The sequence below is a fragment of the Vanacampus margaritifer genome, chromosome 13 (assembly GCF_051991255.1).
Source record: "Vanacampus margaritifer isolate UIUO_Vmar chromosome 13, RoL_Vmar_1.0, whole genome shotgun sequence".
Classification (NCBI taxonomy): Eukaryota; Metazoa; Chordata; class Actinopteri; order Syngnathiformes; family Syngnathidae; genus Vanacampus; species Vanacampus margaritifer.
This window is the reverse complement of record NC_135444.1, coordinates 564,941-585,727: the sequence shown is the minus strand read 5'-3', so window position 1 is coordinate 585,727 and position 20,787 is coordinate 564,941. Positions and strand designations below refer to the sequence as shown.

The window sequence follows — 20,787 nt, the reverse complement described above, 5'->3', positions numbered from 1 at the left end:
TCTCCCCTCATTCACTGCCTCTCTTTTATTCTCTGTCACTGGCACACGACACACAGCCCCTGCTGCGTGTGGCACACAGGCAGAGAGAGATCATCTGTCTGTGTCGCTTCTGTCTTTTGGCACGCGGATAGTAATTGATCTCTTGTTTTGCTTGCCTTGGCTTGTTAATAAAAAAAGTTCTGTAAATAGTTCCTTTACTATTGTCACCAAAACACTCTCAATTCTCAGACTGTTCTGTAATTATTTTTTCATACACATCATTTTCTGAGTTCATAAAACTTGTTTGAAAAATAGTTCTTCTTTTGTGAAAGGCACTGATTTGAATTTTAATTAAGCATATTGTAGAAAAGGGGTCAAACGTATGACGCCTGTGAATTTCGTAAAGTAGGTTCAGTGTGAACCCTGGGTCAAAAAACCCTGAAATGTAGGGAAACTTTGTGTCTTCCTTTTCAGAAAGGGAGGTAACTGAAACCAGAGGAAAAGAGGTAATTTAAGCTCTCGGTCAGTTACCATAGCAACATTGTCCATAAATCAAAACTGGTCGGTGGCAGGTTTTTCACCTCGAGATTTTCTCTGTCCCTGCCTCCTTTCAGCCACACACATTTCATTTCCTCCTTCATAAATTCCGCTGCGGCAAGTTTTTGCGTAAATACGTCTATAGTCTATAGCGTAAAGTCACGAACATGGCATGTCCTTTTGACAATGATCCAATTGATGAAGGTGCCGCTTTATTGCGCAGGGAATTAAATATTATATCTATCTATCTATCTATCTATCTATCTATCTATCTATCTATCTATCTATCTATCTATCTATCTATCTATCTATGAGGTGTGGTTGCTTTCAGTGACAATTCAAAAACAGCATATGGCCTTCAATCAATCAATCGATCAATAGCCTACATGCTTTTTAATTACACAAGGGTTTTTGCTATTTGTAGGCTGCCCGGGTCCCTATCACCCACAAATAAAAGGGGCACATTGTATAGAATATAAATTGTGGTGATATTTATTTATATTTATATATATTTTTTAATTTATTTAAAAAATATTTTTTTTTTTCATGTGAGTGTGTATTCATTAGTTCACCTAAAACCTATTAAAAAATCTCGTTCACTTAAACCGAACACTTCAGAACCCAGCCAGAGCCGTGAGGCCGTCAGGAGACCCGAGGAAGGACCAAAGAAAAGAAAGGAAAGTAAAATCCAGCACCGACCAGACAACACCCACCACCCACCGAGCCACCAACCAGAGTCCTTCACCAACCCCAGAAACATCCAAATTCCAACAAATCAGGGAGACCTCAAGAGACCAAAGGAGAGACTGAGGAAAGGAAGGAAGGCGAGACGAAGCAGAGTGAGATCCACAGACACCAGCCTCCACCGATTCAAAGACCAGAGGAAGAAGCAGATTGTGTCTGAATTTCGATAGATGCTGGTGTGGTGGATCTGGCATGCATGAAAATCTCCACCAAAGAGGGGAGCCGTCGGCCCCTGCCAGGACAGAGCAAGCGCAACACCTCAGGTTCCCCCAGGCCACGGCAGCGCCAAGGGACAACCCCCGGGCCCCACAGGGGCCACCGGTCGGAGAGCAAACCCAGGAGCAGGAGCGCCCCCCACCGCAACACGGCCCGCTCCCCCAACCCAACGCAGCAGGCCCGCCAGGCACCCCACCGGTCCACAAACCCCGCTCCCCCCATGACCCCCTCGCCCCCTATCTACCCCCGCCATCCACCCCAACCCAGCCCCAGCCGCCCCCAAACCCCCTCCAACCCCCAACCAATTATTTTTATTTTGTCTTCATGAGCATACTAAATATTGGAGTAATCCAAAAGTAATCTAGTTACATTACTTTAACATTATGGTACTTGGATTACGTTACTAACTACATTTTTTTAAGCAGGTAACTTGTAACTGTAATGGATTACATTTTAAAAGTAACCCTCCCAACCCTGTGCATTAGGTGTGCAAACACATGATTGCTTTATTGTAGACAAACCAATCAGGTTTGAGCACTACAAAAAGGCAGCTTGTAAATTTTTCTGCTTTCAACCAAATTGGAAGAAAATCGAGGGTATGGGGGAATCTGTAGAGGAGCAGGAGGTAGAGCTCAAGTAAGACCTGAAATAGGAGGAGAACATCGTCAAAGAAGAAGGACCAAATTTTCAAATGAAATTTGTGCAACACTAGCTGATATAGTTGAATAGACGCTGACAACCAATTTACTTTTTTTTGTGTTTTTTTTAGAGAGATCTCAGTATTCGACATGTCATCATCTAGTTAGTACGTCCGCCTCCCAGTGCAGAGGACGTGAGATCGAGTCCGGGCTTCGGCCTTCCTGGGTGGAGTTTGCATGTTCTCCCCGTGCTTGCGTGGGTTTCCTCCGGGTACTCCGGTTTCCTCCCACATTCCAAAGACATGCATGGCAGGTTAATTGAACACTCCAAATTGTCCATAGGTGTGATTGTGAGTGTGGATGGTTGTTTGTCTCTGTGTGCCCTGCAATTGGCTGGCAACCAGTTCAGGGTGTACCTCGCCTACTCCCCGAAGCCAGCTGGGTTGGCTCAAGCAACCCCCCGCGACCCTTGTGAGGACTAAGCGGTTAAGAAAATGGATGGATGGACATGTCATCATCATTGCTCTCTCTGTTTTTTTTCCTTTTTTATTTTTATTTTGTATGTGCGTGAGTATGTGCATGTGTGCGTGCGTGTGAGTGTGTACTCATTAATTCACCTAAAACCTATTAAAAATCACATACCGTACACCTAAACCGAATACTTCAGAATCCAGTTGTCAGGAGACTCGAGGAAGGATCAAAGAAAAGAACGGAAAGTGAAATCCAGCACCAACCAGACATCACCTACTACCCACCGGGTTACCAACCAGAGTCTTTCACCAACCCCAGAAACATCTTAATTCCAACAAATTAGGGGGACCTCAAGAGACCAAAGAAGAGACTGAGGAAAGGAAGGAAGGATAGATAAAGCAGAGTGAGATCCACAGACATCAGCTTCCACCGATTCAAAGACCAGAGGAAGAAGCAGATTGTGTTCGATAGATGCTGGTGTGGTGAATCTAGCATGCACAACCCCCCAGGCCACGGCAGCGCCAAGGCACAACCCCCGGGCCCCGCAGGGGCCACCGGCCGGAGGGTAAACCCAGGAGCCAGGAGCGCCCCCCTACTCCAACACGGCGCCCCCAGCCCAACGCAGCAGAACGGGGCACGACAGGCCCGCCAGGCACCCCACTGGCCCACAGCCCCCGCTCCCCCCAAGACACCAACGCCCCTCACATCCCCATCCGCCACCCACCACAACCCAGCCCCAGCCGCCCCCAGGTCCCCAAAGCCCCAGACACCCCCACCCCCAGCAATTTACCCAATTTACACTGACTGCAAAACAGATACGGAACAGGCTCCGTACAGACGCCGCAAGGAGTCCGCGTGTCAATTCACACAATATGCGGGGATGTGTGGATCCGGATCCGGAGTTCTGAAAGGTTTCTGAATTACACGAGGACGTGAGGGAGGCTTGACTAAAAGTTCAGCCAAATCGTAGCAGAAATATACAGTTGCATCTGCCATAAGGACATTCCAACAAGACGGAAAAAAAAACAATGGGGATATTGCCTACAATGTTGATGACATTTGCTGGTCAGATCCAAATACAAAATTGATTTAATTAATTGTATTTATTTATTAATTTATTTCATAACTTCACAGTTAATTTAACCTGTACTGATAGTACAGTATTTTTATTTGTCTATTTTCGTCTATTGTCTATTTTAATTTTGTTGTGATAATAATAATAATAATAATGCATCAGATTTATATAGCGCTTTTCTGGACACTCAATGACACTTTACAATGAATATATTATTCATGCACTCACACTCTGGTGACGGTAAACGTTAAGTAAGTAAATGTAAGTAGCCACAACTGCCCTAGTGCAGGTTACCGGAAACGTGGCTGCCACTGCCTACTGTGACCACCCCCAAACATTCACAGTCACCATTCATACATCAGTGTGAGTGGCACTGGATGCAATGTGTATGAAGAGAAATACGATTTTCAATAGTGTGTAGCATTGGTATTGTGTTTGATTAATTGACCATGTTGTGTATTTGCCTTTTCTTAGTGTACTGTACTTCGCTTACAGTAACAAAAAGCAAAAAGTTGTTGAAGTTAAACATAGAAGTGTGAAACTTGTTCAAGCCTTATGAAACATGTATTTCATAAACATACAATGGTATGTGTTTAGAGTTTTACAATAGTGATTCATTTTGCACAGGATGTAAGATGTTCTGCATCTAGTGTCCGTGGTTGTGCTAATTGTGTGTAGTGTTAGCAACACTAAATACGATTTGAACCTTAAATTCATATTTTCATAATTCTGCTGATGAAACATTGACTTACAGCTAGACTAATTAAACTTTTGGGGGGTCTGTATAATTTATACTAGCACTAAACAACTTTGAGGTGGATGGTGTGAACACTACCACACAAAATAACTACAAACGTGCAGTCTGCTTTACGGCATACGTGCTTTCCCCAAGCGTTCCAGACCGAAGTCGTGTCAAATGTATACGCGCGATTGCTGTTATACAGGAGCTACAAATCACCCCGAAAAAGTAAGATTTTTGTCTGAGGCGACAATAATAATGATGATAAAAAGCCTACCTGGGTGTGGTTAAAAGCACAGTACAGGATTTTCACTTGCTGGCAAGGCGGAAGACGGGGGATTTCCAAACGACAGTGCCTTTGCGGGAACTTGGCTCTTTTTAGAACGTAGCTTTCCATTAGGGGTGGGAATCTTTTAATGTCTCACGATTCGATTCCGATTTTTGGGTGTGCGATTCGATTCAGAATCAATTTTCGATTATGGGGCGATTTTTTTATTCAAAATGATTTGATTGACAATGATTTTTTGCTTCAATTTATAGATGTTTAAGGAATCGTATTGATCTACTCTACTGACTCGCTAATTAGTGCTCTACTCACGGCACTTTTATCACTCAAAAGAACGGTTCCACGCTGAAAAAACAAAAACTTTTATTGCAATAACTTGATCGTGACTTTTCCCTTCTACTCTCTAATGTCTCTACAACTTAACAGTATATCAGACCGCATGGAACCACACTGCCCCTAAGTGGCTAAATCGGGTACAACATGAACAGCGCTCCTAATAAAGGCACACACACACAAAGGGAAGACAGTATAAAATAATTTAAATAAAATCGATTTTGGGACGTTTAAAAGCGATTCTAAATCGTACTAAATGAGAATTGCGATTCTTATGAGAATCGATTTTTTGGCACACCCCTACTTTCAATGCTCAAATAAAAAATAATTATGCTAATGTTAGCTATTGGAAAATTGCATGGTAGCAATAAATAGCCATCAGCTTGATAATTCGCCTTTCCAGACTGACGCAACCAGCCACGCAACACTCAAAAGTTGTGTTATTTTTGTTTACAAATGCTTGTGAATGCATCGCGGGAAGGGAGGGGCAGCCGTTTATGTGTACAATAAAGAAGATACGATCACAACCACCGTCTGCTGTTAATATACTTGACAAACGTTAAAGTGATGTATAAAGAAAAAGTAGAAAAGAGCCACTGGAAACAATGTAATTCAGTCCAACTGCGGACGTCTTGGACGTCCGGATTTCATGATGATTTGCGCTTGGCCTCATGGGAAATGTGGTTCTTTCAAGGGAAATTAAAGGGAAAACAATACCGCTTTTGTACAAATGTGCCGCCATAATAAATGAAGACCAAATGCTCATTTGTGCTACTTTAAAGTCCGAGCCCGGGTTTTCTATTTCGTCCTTAAGCAATTGTGAAAAACTGTAATATATACAGTACATTGTATTTTATATAGGTTATATGACTTAATGCTTCATCTTTCTTTGACATCAGCCAACTCACACAATGCTATCAACACAATCACTTGTGGAGCCAAAAAGTTTTTTTTATCTAATGTGGAAACACTGGAGAGCGTTTGTTCTGTGCCTTTTTCTTTTTGATTATTCAAAGTAATACTGCCACCTATTGTTCAAATCGGGGAACACAACATATTGCTCTTTGTGTCTTTTTTTGTGATCAGGCAAACCTGGATTTCTACAGGGTGCAGTCCAATGCCTCTATGTAATAAAATATATATACATACTTCGAGGCTACAGAAGCATTTAAGTAACAGTGTAATCCTTGAGAGCGTATTTTTGAGGCTGTCTGTGTTTTTGATTATCCTGTTTTCCTCCTTCCTTCTCCTTGGTCTTATAGGTCCCCTTACAAAGAAACACTCTGATGATTTAAGTGATAGTGGCCACGCAGCAGATGAAGGTATTTTCCATTTACTGACAAAATGACAAATTTGCATGAATAAGAAAATCAAACTTCATTTTCTCTTTAAACATTGTATCTTCTATGATTTTCCAACAATTCTTGTCTTTTTTTATGCAACTGTCATTGTGTGTGTGTGTGTGTAAGAAAATACTGTATATTTTTGGGATGAATGAATTCATATTTTTCAGCTTTGTTTTGATGTCCTTAATATTGTCTTTTGACACTGTGTGTCTGAGTTTGTTCTTTCCTTCACATTTGTTTTTCTATACATTCAACTTTGTAAATGTAGTCAATATTCGTCACAGCACCCAATTTGAAACACATTGTGCATGTCATACATTGATCTGTTTCATTAAAATATCATTAGTATATTAAATTCTGGCTTTTACGTTTTCACACTAAGGGCTGTATTTTTGTGCAAGTCTAGCACACATCACAGTCTAACTGCACATGAGTGAAGTTTTCTCTACATTAATGTAAAAATAAATCCTATTACAGTAACTAGTACTGGGCTTGCTAAGTGTGGTCGTACTGAAGCACCGTGGTGCACATTCTCCCAATTCATTGCATTCTATTAGTTCACGACTAGATGGATCTAAATAATGTATACTGTCCCTTTAACCATTAGTTCCCTGGGGAATTGGGGGAAAAAACACCACAGTGCATAGCCATAGGTTGCTCATTTCTCAAACTATTTTCATGAGGCTGACATTTTTGTCAACATCAAAACTTGCGCTATTCATACAACATACATTCTAGATTTGTATTTTTTTGTGGTGCCAATGAACAAAAAAAACGTCAATACTTTCCTAATACGTCGCAGTAAGCACACTGCACAGACGTGTCATATCTAGCCATTTTGGTTTCCAGAGTACATTGCGTGGCACAATACATTTAATTAATGAATTTATAAGGACATTAATCCGTTTTACCATTAGTTGAATTTGTGTCATTTTTAAGTTATTTTTTTATTATACAATCCATGACTTTAGGTTGTGTGTAAAATAGTGGCATATAGGTCCATTCCTTATTTCATTCTGTAATGTGTTGAGCATTGCTGGTAAAAGATAAATTATGTATGGAACAATTCGTGTGGCCTCACCAACTGCAACATGTATGGTGTAGATTTCTTTGTAGTAAAATATGACATCGATCAATCGGAGAGTCCAAAATATAAGTATATATGCTACGCCAGCCTCTGCACACTGATGAAGTTTGCATTGTGTTGTAGACAAGTAGATGTTTTGTGGTACGGAGAGAAAACGCACGATTCAAAAACTCAAATCATAGCAAATACAGATGGTGTCCATCCATTTTCTAACGCTTACCCGGGGTTGAGTCCCATAGTCTCTCCAGCATGTCCTGGGTCATCACTGGGGCCTCCTGGTTGTGGGACATGCCCGGAACACCTCTCCAGGGAGGCATCTGAACCAGATGCTCGAGCCACCTCAGCTAGCTCCTCTCATCGCGGAGGAGCATCAGCTCAATTCCCGATGTCAATTCCTGAGTCCCGAGTCCCAAGCTTCTCACGCCATCTCTAAGGGAGAGCCTGGACACCCTGCGGAGGAAACTCATTTTGGCCGCTTGTATCTTGTCCACTTGTTCTTTCGGTCATGACCCACAGCTCGTGACCATAGGTGAGGTTAGGAACGTAGAACGCCCGATAAATCCAGAGCTTTGCCTTTCCACTCAGCTCCACATCTGCACTGTTCTGCCTGTCGATCTCCCGCTCCATCCTGGCACCACTCGTGAACAAGACCCAATATATTTGAACTCCTCCATTTGAGGCAGGATCTAATCCCTGACTCAGAGAAGGCACTCCACCCTTTTTCGACTCAGGACCATGGTCTCGGATTTGGAGGTGCTGATCTTCATCCAAACTGCTCCGGTGAGAGTTGGAGATCATGCCTTGAAGAAGACAACAGCACCGCATCATCTGCAAAAGGCAAAGATGCAATGCTGAGGCCACCAAACTGGAACCGCTCAATGCTTCGGCTGCGCCTAGAAATTCTGTCCATAAAGGTTATGAAGAGAATTGAGGGCAACCTTGGCAGAGTCCATTCCTCATTGAGAATGAATCCACTGCCCGGCAATGCGGACCAAATTCTGACACCAGTCGTAAAGGGACCGAACAGCCCATATCAGGGGGTTTGGTGCCCCGTACTCCCTAAGCACCTTCCACTCCTCACACACAGGACTCCCCGAGAGACACAGTCGAACGTCTTCTCCTAGCCCACAAAACACATGTAGACTGGTTGGCGTTCTCCCATGCACCCTCGAAGACCCTGCCGAGGGTGTAGAGCTTGTCCACTGTTCCATTGCTGGAAGGAAATTCATACTGCTCCTCCTGAATCCGAGATTGGACTTCACAACGGACCCTCCCCTCCAGCACACCTGATTGGACCTTACCAGGCAGGCTGAGGAGTGTGATCTCTCTATATCAGTGGTTTTCAACCACGGTCCTTGAGTACCCCAATCCAGCCTGTTTTCCATGTCATAAGCAACACAGGTGTTTAAAACGATCAGCTAATCAGCACGCTCTGCATGAAGTGTGATAACAATCCTTAGCTGTGTTGGCTGGGAAGACATGGAAAACAGAATGGATATGGGTACTTGAGGACTGGGGCTGAGAACCAGTGCTCTATATAACCCACCCTCCGGTCCCCCGTCTTTAAAAGGGGGACTACCACCCAGGCCAATCCAGTCCACGCGATGTTGTCAAGGCATGTCAGGCGTGTCAACCACGACAGCAACAGTCACAGTCTTTAGGAACTCCGGGTGTATCTCATCGACACTCGGGGCCTTGCTACCGAGGAGCTTTCCAAACTTTTCAGTGACTACGACCTCAGAATTGTTCTCTTTTTTTAACCTGCTGTCCCTGGAAAATAAAAATCTTAGAAGGTCATCCACTTCTAGGCTGGATTGTAGTATTTTTCAGTGTTCTCTAGTTGCAGATGATCTGCTTTACAGTGGAATGATGAAGCTCAATTTTTCTTAGATGACTTTATAGCTTTCCGCAGACAGATGTGCTGTAACTACCCACTTCCTGAGGTCCTATGAGATTTCTCTTCCTCTCAGCATGACTGACCTGTAAGTTTTGACGACACATTGATTTTAAAAAAAGAACAATGAATTGACATGATAAACCTACACCTGTTATTTCATATAAAATGTATTGGTTCCGATTGAGCAACAAAATCAGGTTGAAACAATTGGAAAGTCCAAATTGCTCAAGAATAAATAATAATAATAATAATAATAATAATAATAATATATATATATATATATATATATATATATATATATATATATATATATATATATATACACACACACATTAACACCCGCCAAATGCAGGTTAAAATTTATTTTGACGGGTGGTCATAAGTATTTACTAGCCAATTTAGCTGGTGATGTGAGAGGCATAGACCCTTTTCACAAAACCCGGTAGTTAAGTGATCGTTGTGCGCATCAACTTCTGATGTCGTTTTTTTTTTTTTTTTTTTCTACAGAAGAGCTCAGTATTGTTCATTTGATTTGACATCATCATTGCTCTCCTTTTTTTTTTTTTTTTTTTAAATACATATACATATATATATACATATACACACATATATATATATATATATATATATATATATATATATATATATATATATATATATATATACTTTTTTTTGTATGTGGGTGAGTATGTGTATGTGCGTGTGTGTGTGTGTGTGTGTGTGCGTGCGTGCGTGCGAGCGTGTGTGTATTCATCAGTTCGCCTAAAGCCCATTAAAAAAAATCCCATACTAATAATATAATATAATAATAAATTGCCAAATGCAGAAACATCAATGTAAGTTATCACGATGTAGTGGCTCTCGCTAACAGACAGAATTAAGTAACCGGAATTAGGTTAAAAAATTCTATATACGTAGACCATGTTTCTATAAATTTTGATATTTGGTTTTTATTTGAGGCAGATATTTTTTCCATTAAAATGTGATTTATGAGGAGGTTAGACCATTGGTCGATATTCAGAGTTTGTTTATTTTTCCAGTTAACAAGAATTGTTTTTTTAGCGATAGTAAGGGCTACAAGTGTAGATTGAAATTGTTTATGTGGTAAATCAGTTGTTGTTAGGTCACCTAGCAAACACAAGTTTGGAGATAAAGGTATCCTACAGTCCAAAATAGCGGAAAGTTTTTCTAAGACTTTAGTCCAGAAATACATAACCGGAGTACATAACCATAAAGCATGAACATAAGTGTCTGTAGTGTTTTGTAAGCATTGGAGACAAATGTCGGAGTCTGAGAGTCCCATTTTCTTCATCATATATTGAGTAATGTATGTTCTGTGAATAACTTTATATTGGATAAGTTGTAAATTTGTGTGTTTTGTCATTTTAAATGCGTTTTCACAAACTTGAATCCAAAAGTCAGGTTCCGGTGCTATAGACAAGTCTGTCTCCCATTTCGAGATGGGTAAAGACATTTTATCAGTATATGAAAGTAACTTATATATTTTTGAAAGTTTTTTTGTTGTTGTCGGAGAAAGCTTGTTAATATCTTTAGCTAAAACAGGCGGTTGGAGCGTACCCCGAAGTGTTGGAATTTTTTTCTTTATCATATTTTTAACTTGTAGATAATGTAAAAAATTTCCGTTTTTTATATTGTATTTTTGGAGCAAGGATGTATATGATATAAACATATTATCTGAGAAGAGATGGTGGAGATGTGTAATTCCTTTCTGCTCCCACACAGCTAAATGAAACGGTTGGTTGTTAAGTTGAAAGTCGGGGTTATGCCATAGGGGAGAAAGTCCACAGGGCTCCACTTGGGCTTTTGTCAATTCTAGTGCCTTCCACCAGGCAGTCACGGTGGCGGAAATCATTGGGTTTTTAAAACAATTATGGCGCTTAATCGATGTTGTAATAAAGAGTAAATCTCGAAGTCTGAGGTTATTACAATCCTTCTGTTCTAGTTCCAACCAACAGTTAGTGTCTTTGTTGGGTTGTGCCCATAGAACGATATATTGTAGCTGGTTAGCTATATAGTAGTACATAAAATTTGGTGCCTCTAGACCACCTTTGGATTTGCTTTTCTGAAGAGTAGATAGACTAATCTTTGCTTTTTTTTTATTCCAGTAAAATTTTGTTACGGCTGAGTCCAACAACTGGAACCATTTAGCCGTAGGTTTAAATGGAATCATTGAGAAAAAATAGTTTATTTTAGGTAAAACTTTCATTTTAATGGTGGCTATTCGTCCTATTAGAGAAATAGGAAGATTATTCCAGCGCTCCAAGTCACTATAAATGTTATCCAGAAGTGGAGAAAAGTTTAAATGAATTAAATCAGTTAATTTAGGTGAGATTTTTATGCCTAAGTATTTTAAATTACCTATAGGAAATAAGTAGTGTGGGTCCTGGCTTGCAGGGTTCCATGAATTTTCTGTAATAGGTAGAAGTGTTGATTTTGTCCAGTTAATAGAATAATCTGATAACTGTGAGAATTTAGTTATTAAATTAAATACTTCCCCTAGCGAAGTAGCCGGCTTTTCTAAATAAAGTAAGATGTCATCGGCATATAGATTAATTTTATGTTCTGTTACCCCAGAGTGAATTCCTTGAATCCTTCTTTCCTGGCGTATGGCTAATGCAAGTGGCTCAATAAATATTGCAAATAATAAAGGGGATAGTGGGCATCCCTGTCTTGTGCCTCTCTGTAAAGTAAAGCTCTGAGATATAATCCCATTAGTAGTAACTGTAGCTTTTGGAGAATCATATAATACTGATACCCAGTGGATAAATGATTTCCCAAAGCCAAATTTATTTAAAACAGCAAAGAGGAAGGACCAGTTAACTTTGTCGAAAGCTTTTTCTGCATCCAATGATATAATAACTGCCTTTTTATCATGCCGCTGTGACATGCTAATAAGGTTAAAGAGTCTCCTAATATTATTAGTAGAGTGCCGATCTTTAATAAAGCCTGTTTGGTCGCTATGAATAATTGTCGAGATTACTGTTTCTAATCTAGATGTGAAAGCCTTAGTGATAATTTTAATATCAGTATTAATTAGTGAAATCGGACGGTAACTTGATGGAAGGGTGGGGTCTTTTTCTGGCTTTAATAAAAGTTTAATTGCTGCTGTATTCATGTGTGGGCGTATGTAACCCTTAGTTTTAATTTCTGTTACTACTCTTAAGAATAGTGGAGCAAGCATTAACCAGAAGTGCTTAAAAAATATAGCCGGATAACCATCCGGGCCAGGTGCTTTGCCATTAGGCATACTATCTAGAGCACTGTACAACTCGTTTATAGTAAGTGGCGCATCTAACATGTCTTTATATTCAGTAGTTAACTGAGGCATATTTAAGCTACTGAGGAATGCCTCAATATGCTCAGGGTTAGGCTTGTTAGTTTCTAAGTATAGGTTACGATAATAGTTATAAAAAATGTGATTAATTTCTTCTGGTGATTGTGTGCATTCACCAGTTGTCCCTTTAATCGCCGTTATAAGAGACTTTTCCCGATTGTGTTGAAGTTGGTTTGCAAGAAATTTACCTGATTTGTTATTATATTCAAAGTTGTTATATCTCAATTGTTGTATTATAAATTCTGTCTTTTTAGTTAGCATATCGTCTAACTGTATTTTTGTATTTTGTAAGTCAGTCCATATTTGGTTATTTGGGTTTATTGCGTACTCATCCGTCAGTTGTTTAATTTTATCTTCCAAGTCTTTTTCTGATTTTTGATCCTGTTTCTTTTTATAAGATGAATATGATATAATTTTACCTCTAATTACTGCTTTCCCAGTTTCCCAGAGAAGAGATGGCGATAGGTCTGGAGAGTCATTTATTTCCAAAAAGTCTGCCCATTCTTTTCTTATAATTTTGTCAAACTCTGCGTCGTTTAGCAGTGAGATGTTAAACCGCCATGTCGGTGGTGGTTTAAAGGTATAATCAACTTGTAGGGAAAGGGAGACTGGTGCATGGTCGCTAATAATAATAGGATGTATTTTTGTAACAGTTTTATCAGCAATAGAGTTATTTGTAAGAAAATAATAAATTCTTGAAAAAGACCGGTGCACAGCGGAAAAGAAGGTAAATTCCTTCTTATTTGGGTTTTTAAGTCTCCAGCTGTCGACGAGGCCAAAGTCATCCATATATTCCCCTATTACTTTAGTAGATTGTAATCGTCTACATGTTGTATTATTAGAACGGTCAACTAATGGATTTAAGACTGTGTTAAAGTCTCCTCCAATAATAATAGTAGAGTTCGCTGCTAAATCAAACAGCTGAGAGAAAAATTCATGGAAAAAGGCCGGATCATCATTATTAGGGGCATATAAATTACCAAGTGTATATATTTTATTAAATATAGTCACCTGAATAATAATGTACCGGCCCTCTGGGTCTATTATTGTATTATTTAAAGTAAAGAGTAAATTCTTATGTATGAGTATACAGACTCCTCTTTGTCTACTATTATAAGGGGCAGAGTACGCTTGGCTAAAATTCTTATCAATAAGTAATTTTTCTTCAGATTTTTGTAGGTGGGTTTCTTGTAGGAGGCAAATATCTGCTTTTAATTTTAAGAGATGGTCTAAAGTTTTTATTCTTTTTGCTTCTGAGCGAGCGCCACAAACATTCCAGGAAACCAGAACTAATTTATGCATACAAACAATATAGACTCAGTCCTGTGTATATATCTGCATAGGCCATTTGTCAGTATTAGTATGTTATAGGATAGAATCAAAGTGGTTAGGTGGTTTATGTAATTTGTGTAAAATATGAGGTAACGAGTAAGTAAATATAACAGTGAAAAAACAGGTAGGGAGGTAAAAGTAAAGGAAGTTAACGGGGGATTAAACATAAAAATACACCAATAACTGGTAACCTAAGCGAGATTTTTGTTTAAATATACTTTAGATATAGTTATGTATTTAATAATATATTTATAATATCGCCTAAACATAATGAGTATTCATATTTAAGGTTTTATAACCACATATACAGTATATGTATACATCTAATGATCAAACAAAGTTTAGTTCCACCAATGCCATTTAGAACAGCCAGGGAGTGGAGTTGGGGTTCCGGAATAGTTGGCCATCGATGTATAGTTTATCGACGACCATCGCAGTCCGTTTACCCTCCTGCCTATTTTGTTTCATTATAGGAAACAGTACCTTTCGCCGCTCATTAATCTCTCTCGGGAATTGGTCGTTCATTCCAAATGAGGTCCCTTTAAGCTCCCGTCCTTTACTTTTAACAAATTCTTTCTGTTTAAAATGCTCAAACTTGGCGATAATAGGACGGGGTCTGTTGCCCCTAGGGGCTCCAAGCCGATGTACCCGGTGAAAAGAGATGTTATTTACCGACTCCTGAGGAATTTTTAACGACGTCGTCATAATTTTTTTTATCTCAACCTCTGGATTGTCAGAGGTATTCTCGGATATTCCTGAGAATATTAAATTCTCCCGCATGCTACGGGATTGAATATCCAGAACAGTTTCTTTTAGCGTTTTATTTTCCTTTTTAACGGTTTCTAACTCGGCTGAAACGGTCACGAGTGTAGAGTGTAACTCGGCATTGTCTCGTTGGAGCTCACTTACTTGTTGGCTGAAGAATTCCATACTTACTTTCAATTCTTTGACGTCCTCGCTGATTAGGGAGAGGACCTCTAATTTTTTTATTTATGGACTCCAGCATACTGACCGAAACCTCCGTAGTGGCTAGGTTCTCCGTGTCCGTCGCTGAATCATTTTTCCTCTTTTTCGAAGGTTTTCTCGACAGTTTCTCGACGGAAGGATTCTCCATCGCGCAGCTGTAAAAATATGCGTCGATGAAGCGTTCGAGGTCCTCCACGTTGGGTGGTATTCCAAATCTGTCGGATGAAAAAGAGAGGGGGAAAAAAAAGAAAGGCAAGATATATGATGGTTAAATTTGGATTAGTTTAGTATAATAGAGCTAATTCTATCTTAGCAGCAGGGCGCCGCCATGTTGGGGTTTCCCGGTCTCGCTGTAGGTCTCGCGATAGTCACAGCATCTCGCGCATGCGTCCAAACACCTTCCAAACAAATCATTAAAGAAATATCTGATGTCGTTAATAGCGACGGGATGCCGCGGGCGGAAAATAAAAGCCATTGTATGTGTGCTGGAGTGGGGGCTAGAATAATCTTATCGCTACAACCATAATGCAGGTAAGCTTCTGAATACAGAGGTGAGGTTCCAATTAAAATATTTATTTAAAACACCTTTTTAAATAAAAACTTCAAGATAAGTTAAAAAGAGAAAAATAAAAACAATTGTTTAAAACAAAACACAACAACTTGACAATGTAGTTTATTAAGATTGGACTTGGCAGTTAAAAACAATGCTAAGATTAGCTGCTGTACACTAAAAATAGAATTAAGATCAAGATTTAAAATAACAAACAGCTCGCCGAGACCACCCTTTGGTGAGCAACCTACATTAGGAGGGGGTGCCCAGTGGTGCCACCACATACTCACCGCAGCCGACAGGCAAGCACAGCAAACAAAAATGGTGTAAACTAAAACTTGTGGACCCGTGCACTAACTCGCATGCAAAGGTGCAGGAGGGACCTTCCCCAGTGCCTAGCTCAACCACCAGGATGCACACGGCTTTACTGGAACAATAAAAAAAAAACAATTAAAAGCGAACCCAGTCAGTCACATAAAACCAAGAGCATTCAAAAATAACCCAAACTCAACTAAAAACAAAACAGCAACAGGTTAGCCTAAAATATATATATATATTTATTATTATTATTATTAAATACGGCTCCTATGTCAAGAGGTGTGGTGACCAACTTACCCTTGAGAGTAACAGGAACCCCTTCAAACCAGATCTGGCACACTACAAAATATTTCCTTTTAGCTAAACCATTATTAACATGTTACTTTTAAAAACAAGTTAGGAAGAAAAAGAGAAGTTTTTCTTTACCTTGATATCAGCTAAGAGCTCGTACATGCACAGACAGGTCAACACAGCAAAGTGCAGCAATGATTTATACCATATAGAAAACAGGTGGCTTAAATAAGTCTCCTAATTAAGGGGTGGGTCGAAGGGCAGGCCATCTTCACACGTAGTGGGGAAAATAAACCCCCCCACTAAATATCGTACTGGGATGCCCTTCCTGCGTCTTAAACTTAAAGCAGCCTTACCTTTCGTTTCATTCATTTCCCCGCGACACGGAACAGAAACAGAAGTGGATTTGAGCGATTCGGTGGGATTTAAGACCACATTTTATTATCAGGAAAGGGCAGCACACAAGTCTACAGTAGCATTTCACCTCCGAGGATTTCGTGTTGGGGTTTAAGTGTCAGATGCCCAAAACCTGAGGCTGTTCCAACCCTTTTCCCTTGGATTAACTTTACGCCGCCTCCTACGAGGGAATCTGTGTTTTTGATCAATGCTGCTGCAAGCAAATGAGCCCTCACCGGAAACTTGGTCAGTACATACTGGGATTATGACACACGTACAAAAACACAAACACATATCACACGTTGCCATCCTCATCATTGAAAACAGACTATAATACTTAAATAAGGTACTCTATGTCCTTAATATGAATTAGGCCAACAGGGTTAGCGATTACCTTCGTACCTTATGAGAGACTGTGGGGGAGGGTGGAGCTCATACGTGTCTTGGGCACTGTTCACACGGAAGCTGTCGGGTTCATTCAACCTAGAACATTAAATATACAGACACGGAAGGAAGACAAGATATATAGACTCGCGAGGAGAATTAACAGAGATGTGAACAGATCACAACCTCCTGCCCATTCTGACACACTTGTCGTTTCTCCTCCTTTTATTGGGTTGATCTACCACATGGACATTACTGCTCTGAGGGGTTTGGGGGAACACATAGCAGCAATGTGACGATCATTTACAAAAAGTCATTACACAGGCAACAATGCAAACATTTCAAACATTCCTTAACACTAAAAGCTTCTCAACCATAAAAATGTTCCGGCCATTTGTCTTGGCCATTTGTCTTGTGATGAGGGCAGATTTCCTGTCTTGTAATGAAGCTTGTGACTGTAGTAGACTCCAACTCGCAAAATTCAGATGTCACATTGTTGAGTAAATTCACAATGTTGAATAAATGCTTTGCAATTAATAAAAGACTAAATATGGGATAATTAAGATACATTTATCTAACAGAAGCAAAGTTGGCTTTGTTCCTCAAAAGAGTCTTGTACACACAGAAACGTTTCAAGACATGCGAGTGTCCAAAAGAACGCGCTGAGGACGTTTAACAGCTGTAATGTATATGCCAAGTTATGGCACTATTAAAAGTTGCTTGCCTCGGCGGTTTGGCTGGAGATAAAACGTTGCGAGTCGGAACCATATTTTTTTCTGTGAACACTGCCATGTTCTCTCGACGTGTGCTATTTGCGCAAACGTGTCAAATCACAGGCGCGTTGTGCACATTAGACGTCACATAAAAATATCGGATTTAACAAAAAATCCGAATTGGGCATCATGCCCTGCAGTGTGAACGTAGCCTTAGTGTCGTATATACTAGTATAGAAGTCATTGTTTGCAAAACTAATTACTGTCATGGTTTCATGAAATAAAATGCTTATTGATTACATTGATAATTTTATTTATGGTATAGCTAGTCTGGGATAGATTATTAATTTACTGGACCAAAATACCTGTTCCAATATTTATATTAAAGATCCCCTAAAATGAGCTTTGCAGCAATGATGACACAAAGCATCTTCTGGATGCCGTAATACTGTATAATTTTTTGTGTGTGCAAAATTATGCCTTATTGTACAAATACAGGCTCCACAAAATGGTCTACTGTGAGCCCAGTTTGAAACGGGCGGATTTTGTTGGGCGTGGCCAAGGCTCACCTGTGCCACCTGCTTTGGTCTACACACTGTCTTTCATGTCAGCGCCTGAAGAAATATTGATAGGCTACATGCTTTTTTTGCTTTTGAGTTTCAATAGATGATCACCAAATGCCATCTTTATGTACAAAATGCCATTATAACAGGCATAATTATGGGACTGCTCCGTAGCAAAGCAGGCACATATTACTATCCTAAGAAAATCGGGTTCATTATTTCTGATACATTTTTTCAGATAATTTTTTTTATTATATTATCTTCCAGATTTTTCCGCAAAAATGCGGCCCGTACCGTCGATCACACCGGCACGAATGAGGTATTAAACGATCAAACGGCTCGATCTGACTTGCTGCGGCATTACTTTTCGTGGAATTCCGAGTTACCATGGCGACGCAATTCCTAAAAAAGTCCCATTGGAATGAATGGGAAAGAGGAACAAAAGTCCAAAAATCAAGCAGCCTTTTCCAAGCCACGCTACGCGCACATGCGTTAACCGGCCGATATGATTTTTAGCTCATTTTGTTGCAATTTTTCCCATCTTTAGCTCAGTGTCTAAATTTTTTTTAAGGAATGTAAGCTCTCCCCCCTGTGCGGGTTCAAAGAGAGTGAGCAAAAGGGAGAAAAATTGCCTTTTAACATTGGTGTGTATTGCGTCTGCTTGAGTGGAGCAATTAGCAACAGAGTGACGAGAGACAAAAATCTATTTTCAAAACTTTAACTTCAACTCGTCACCATGGCCACAATCTTTGCTAGACATCAAATTCGCACATTTTGTAGTCACAAGGGTCCTCTTTCAGACAAACCCACTTTTATTTGGCTAAGGTGTTATTTAGTTCCTTTTTTTTCACTTTAAGCGAGGAGAAGTCGGACTTTCTTGGCTATCTTTTCCATGTTAATTTCGCCGCCTTTTTCTCTTCATTTTTTACAAATCAAGAGTTTTCAACCTGCTCTAATTTGGTCATTTTTCATCCGATTAAAAAAATGAGAACCTGCTCGCGCTCCCCAAACCCTTGCCATTCTAACGAGCCATTTCTGGAATCTGCATCTTGAACCGTTAAGTAAGATACTTTTAGTTTATGTTGATTATGGTTAACTTCCACATTTCTTGACCGATTCCAATCGTTTAAATTTTAAACTCTTTAGCTCATTTATATTTTTTTAAATACATCAAAAAAAAAGATTGGCCTATTGATTAGGTACACCAATGATTCTCTCCCCTGCGCCCACCCGGGGCGGCGGCCATCTTGGCCAATTGATTAGGTACGCCCAGGATTCTCGCCACTCCGCTCGCCCAGGCCATCTTGGCCAATTGATTAGGTACGCCATTGACTCTCTCCTCCTCGCCTCCTCAGCCATCTTGGCCATTTGACTACTATTAAAATTACTACAAACGACAAGTCCTACTAATAATACTACTACTACAAGTACTACTACTACTACTACTACTACTTACTACTACTACTACTACTATTGCTAAAAGTACTACATGCGTCTTTCCACCTTGCAAGAGTCAGCAGTCCCATTCAAAATTTCCGCGGACATTTTTCTAATTAATTACATTATTCTCTGTCACACCCGCCTTGGCAAACTCGGTTGCCACTTCCCACACGGCCGTCCTTCCATGGAGCCTGCTGGCTCGCAGAAGCTGCTCGGCAGCGAAGCAGGCTTCGGTCAGGCGGCGGTGGACCTTCGCGAGAGAAAGAGTGGTGGTCCCCATTTGGCCAGCGGTAAGACAAGCCGGTACCCGCTCTCTCTCGCAAAAGTCCCCTGCGGCGGCGCGGGACCTGCCTCGCTGCCGAACGGCTTCCGTGAGGTGGCGGCACGGGGTCGGCTTCTGCGAGCCGGCGGCGGGTGGCGCAGGACCCGCCTCAATGCAGAACGGCTTCCTCGAGCTGGCGACGAGGCGTCGCCTCGCTGCCGGGTAGGGAAGGGTACCTTTTATATTTTAACCAGTACTGTTCCAATTCTCGACACCTGAGAATCGATATCGGTACACAATGGTACCAATTGTTGTTATTTTTGTACTCTCTCTTTTTTTTTTTCATTTATTTTTGTATTTTTTATTTTATTTTGTTTATTTATTGGGGTGGTAATAAATGTTCATCATTGATTATTTAACAGTAATATATATATATATAACAATTTAACAATTACTTTTCAATACATAAAACTTGACAAATAATAAGAATGCAAAAAATTAACAAAACAAATGAGCCTCAGAGAATAATAAAAATAAATGTACAATTATTGAAGTATAAGTACTACATACATGTGTGAAGCAAAGTTCTGTGCAATGAGCAACACTACGATCATAGTTAAAAACTAACATTAAATATATGTATTAATAATTGATGTTATCGTAAACTAACTCTTCTTGTGCAGTTTTTCAAGAACGCAAAGCCTGCCGCATGATGGGTCCAAAGTTTGAACCCACGTTGGACTCAAATATAGCAACAACAAAAAAGACAGTTGTAAGAGAATAATTTGGTTCAAATTAATCATTCGAATGTGCCCGACGTGGTCTATAAGAGGTGCGACATTATGATATAACGAATCTTATTGGTCTTT

General features: G+C 40.0%; 1 protein-coding gene across 9 annotated transcripts in view; it reads left to right on the top strand.

Annotated features, from left to right (window-relative positions):
- The window catches only part of LOC144062592 (neuroligin-1-like), a 250,496-nt gene that overhangs the window by 98,993 nt on the left and 130,716 nt on the right, over window positions 1–20,787 (top strand). For 7 of the 9 annotated variants that reach the window (XR_013296419.1, XM_077584128.1, XM_077584124.1 and 4 more), the window contains one exon: window positions 6,281–6,340. The exons of the other annotated variants lie outside the window; for them this stretch is intronic. Coding sequence is in view for 6 of the 7 variants with exons in the window: in XM_077584128.1 (XP_077440254.1) it covers window positions 6,281–6,340 (60 nt within the window). In the remaining variant the exon portion in view is untranslated. The remainder of the gene's footprint in view (window positions 1–6,280; window positions 6,341–20,787) is intronic. 9 annotated transcript variants of the gene reach the window in all.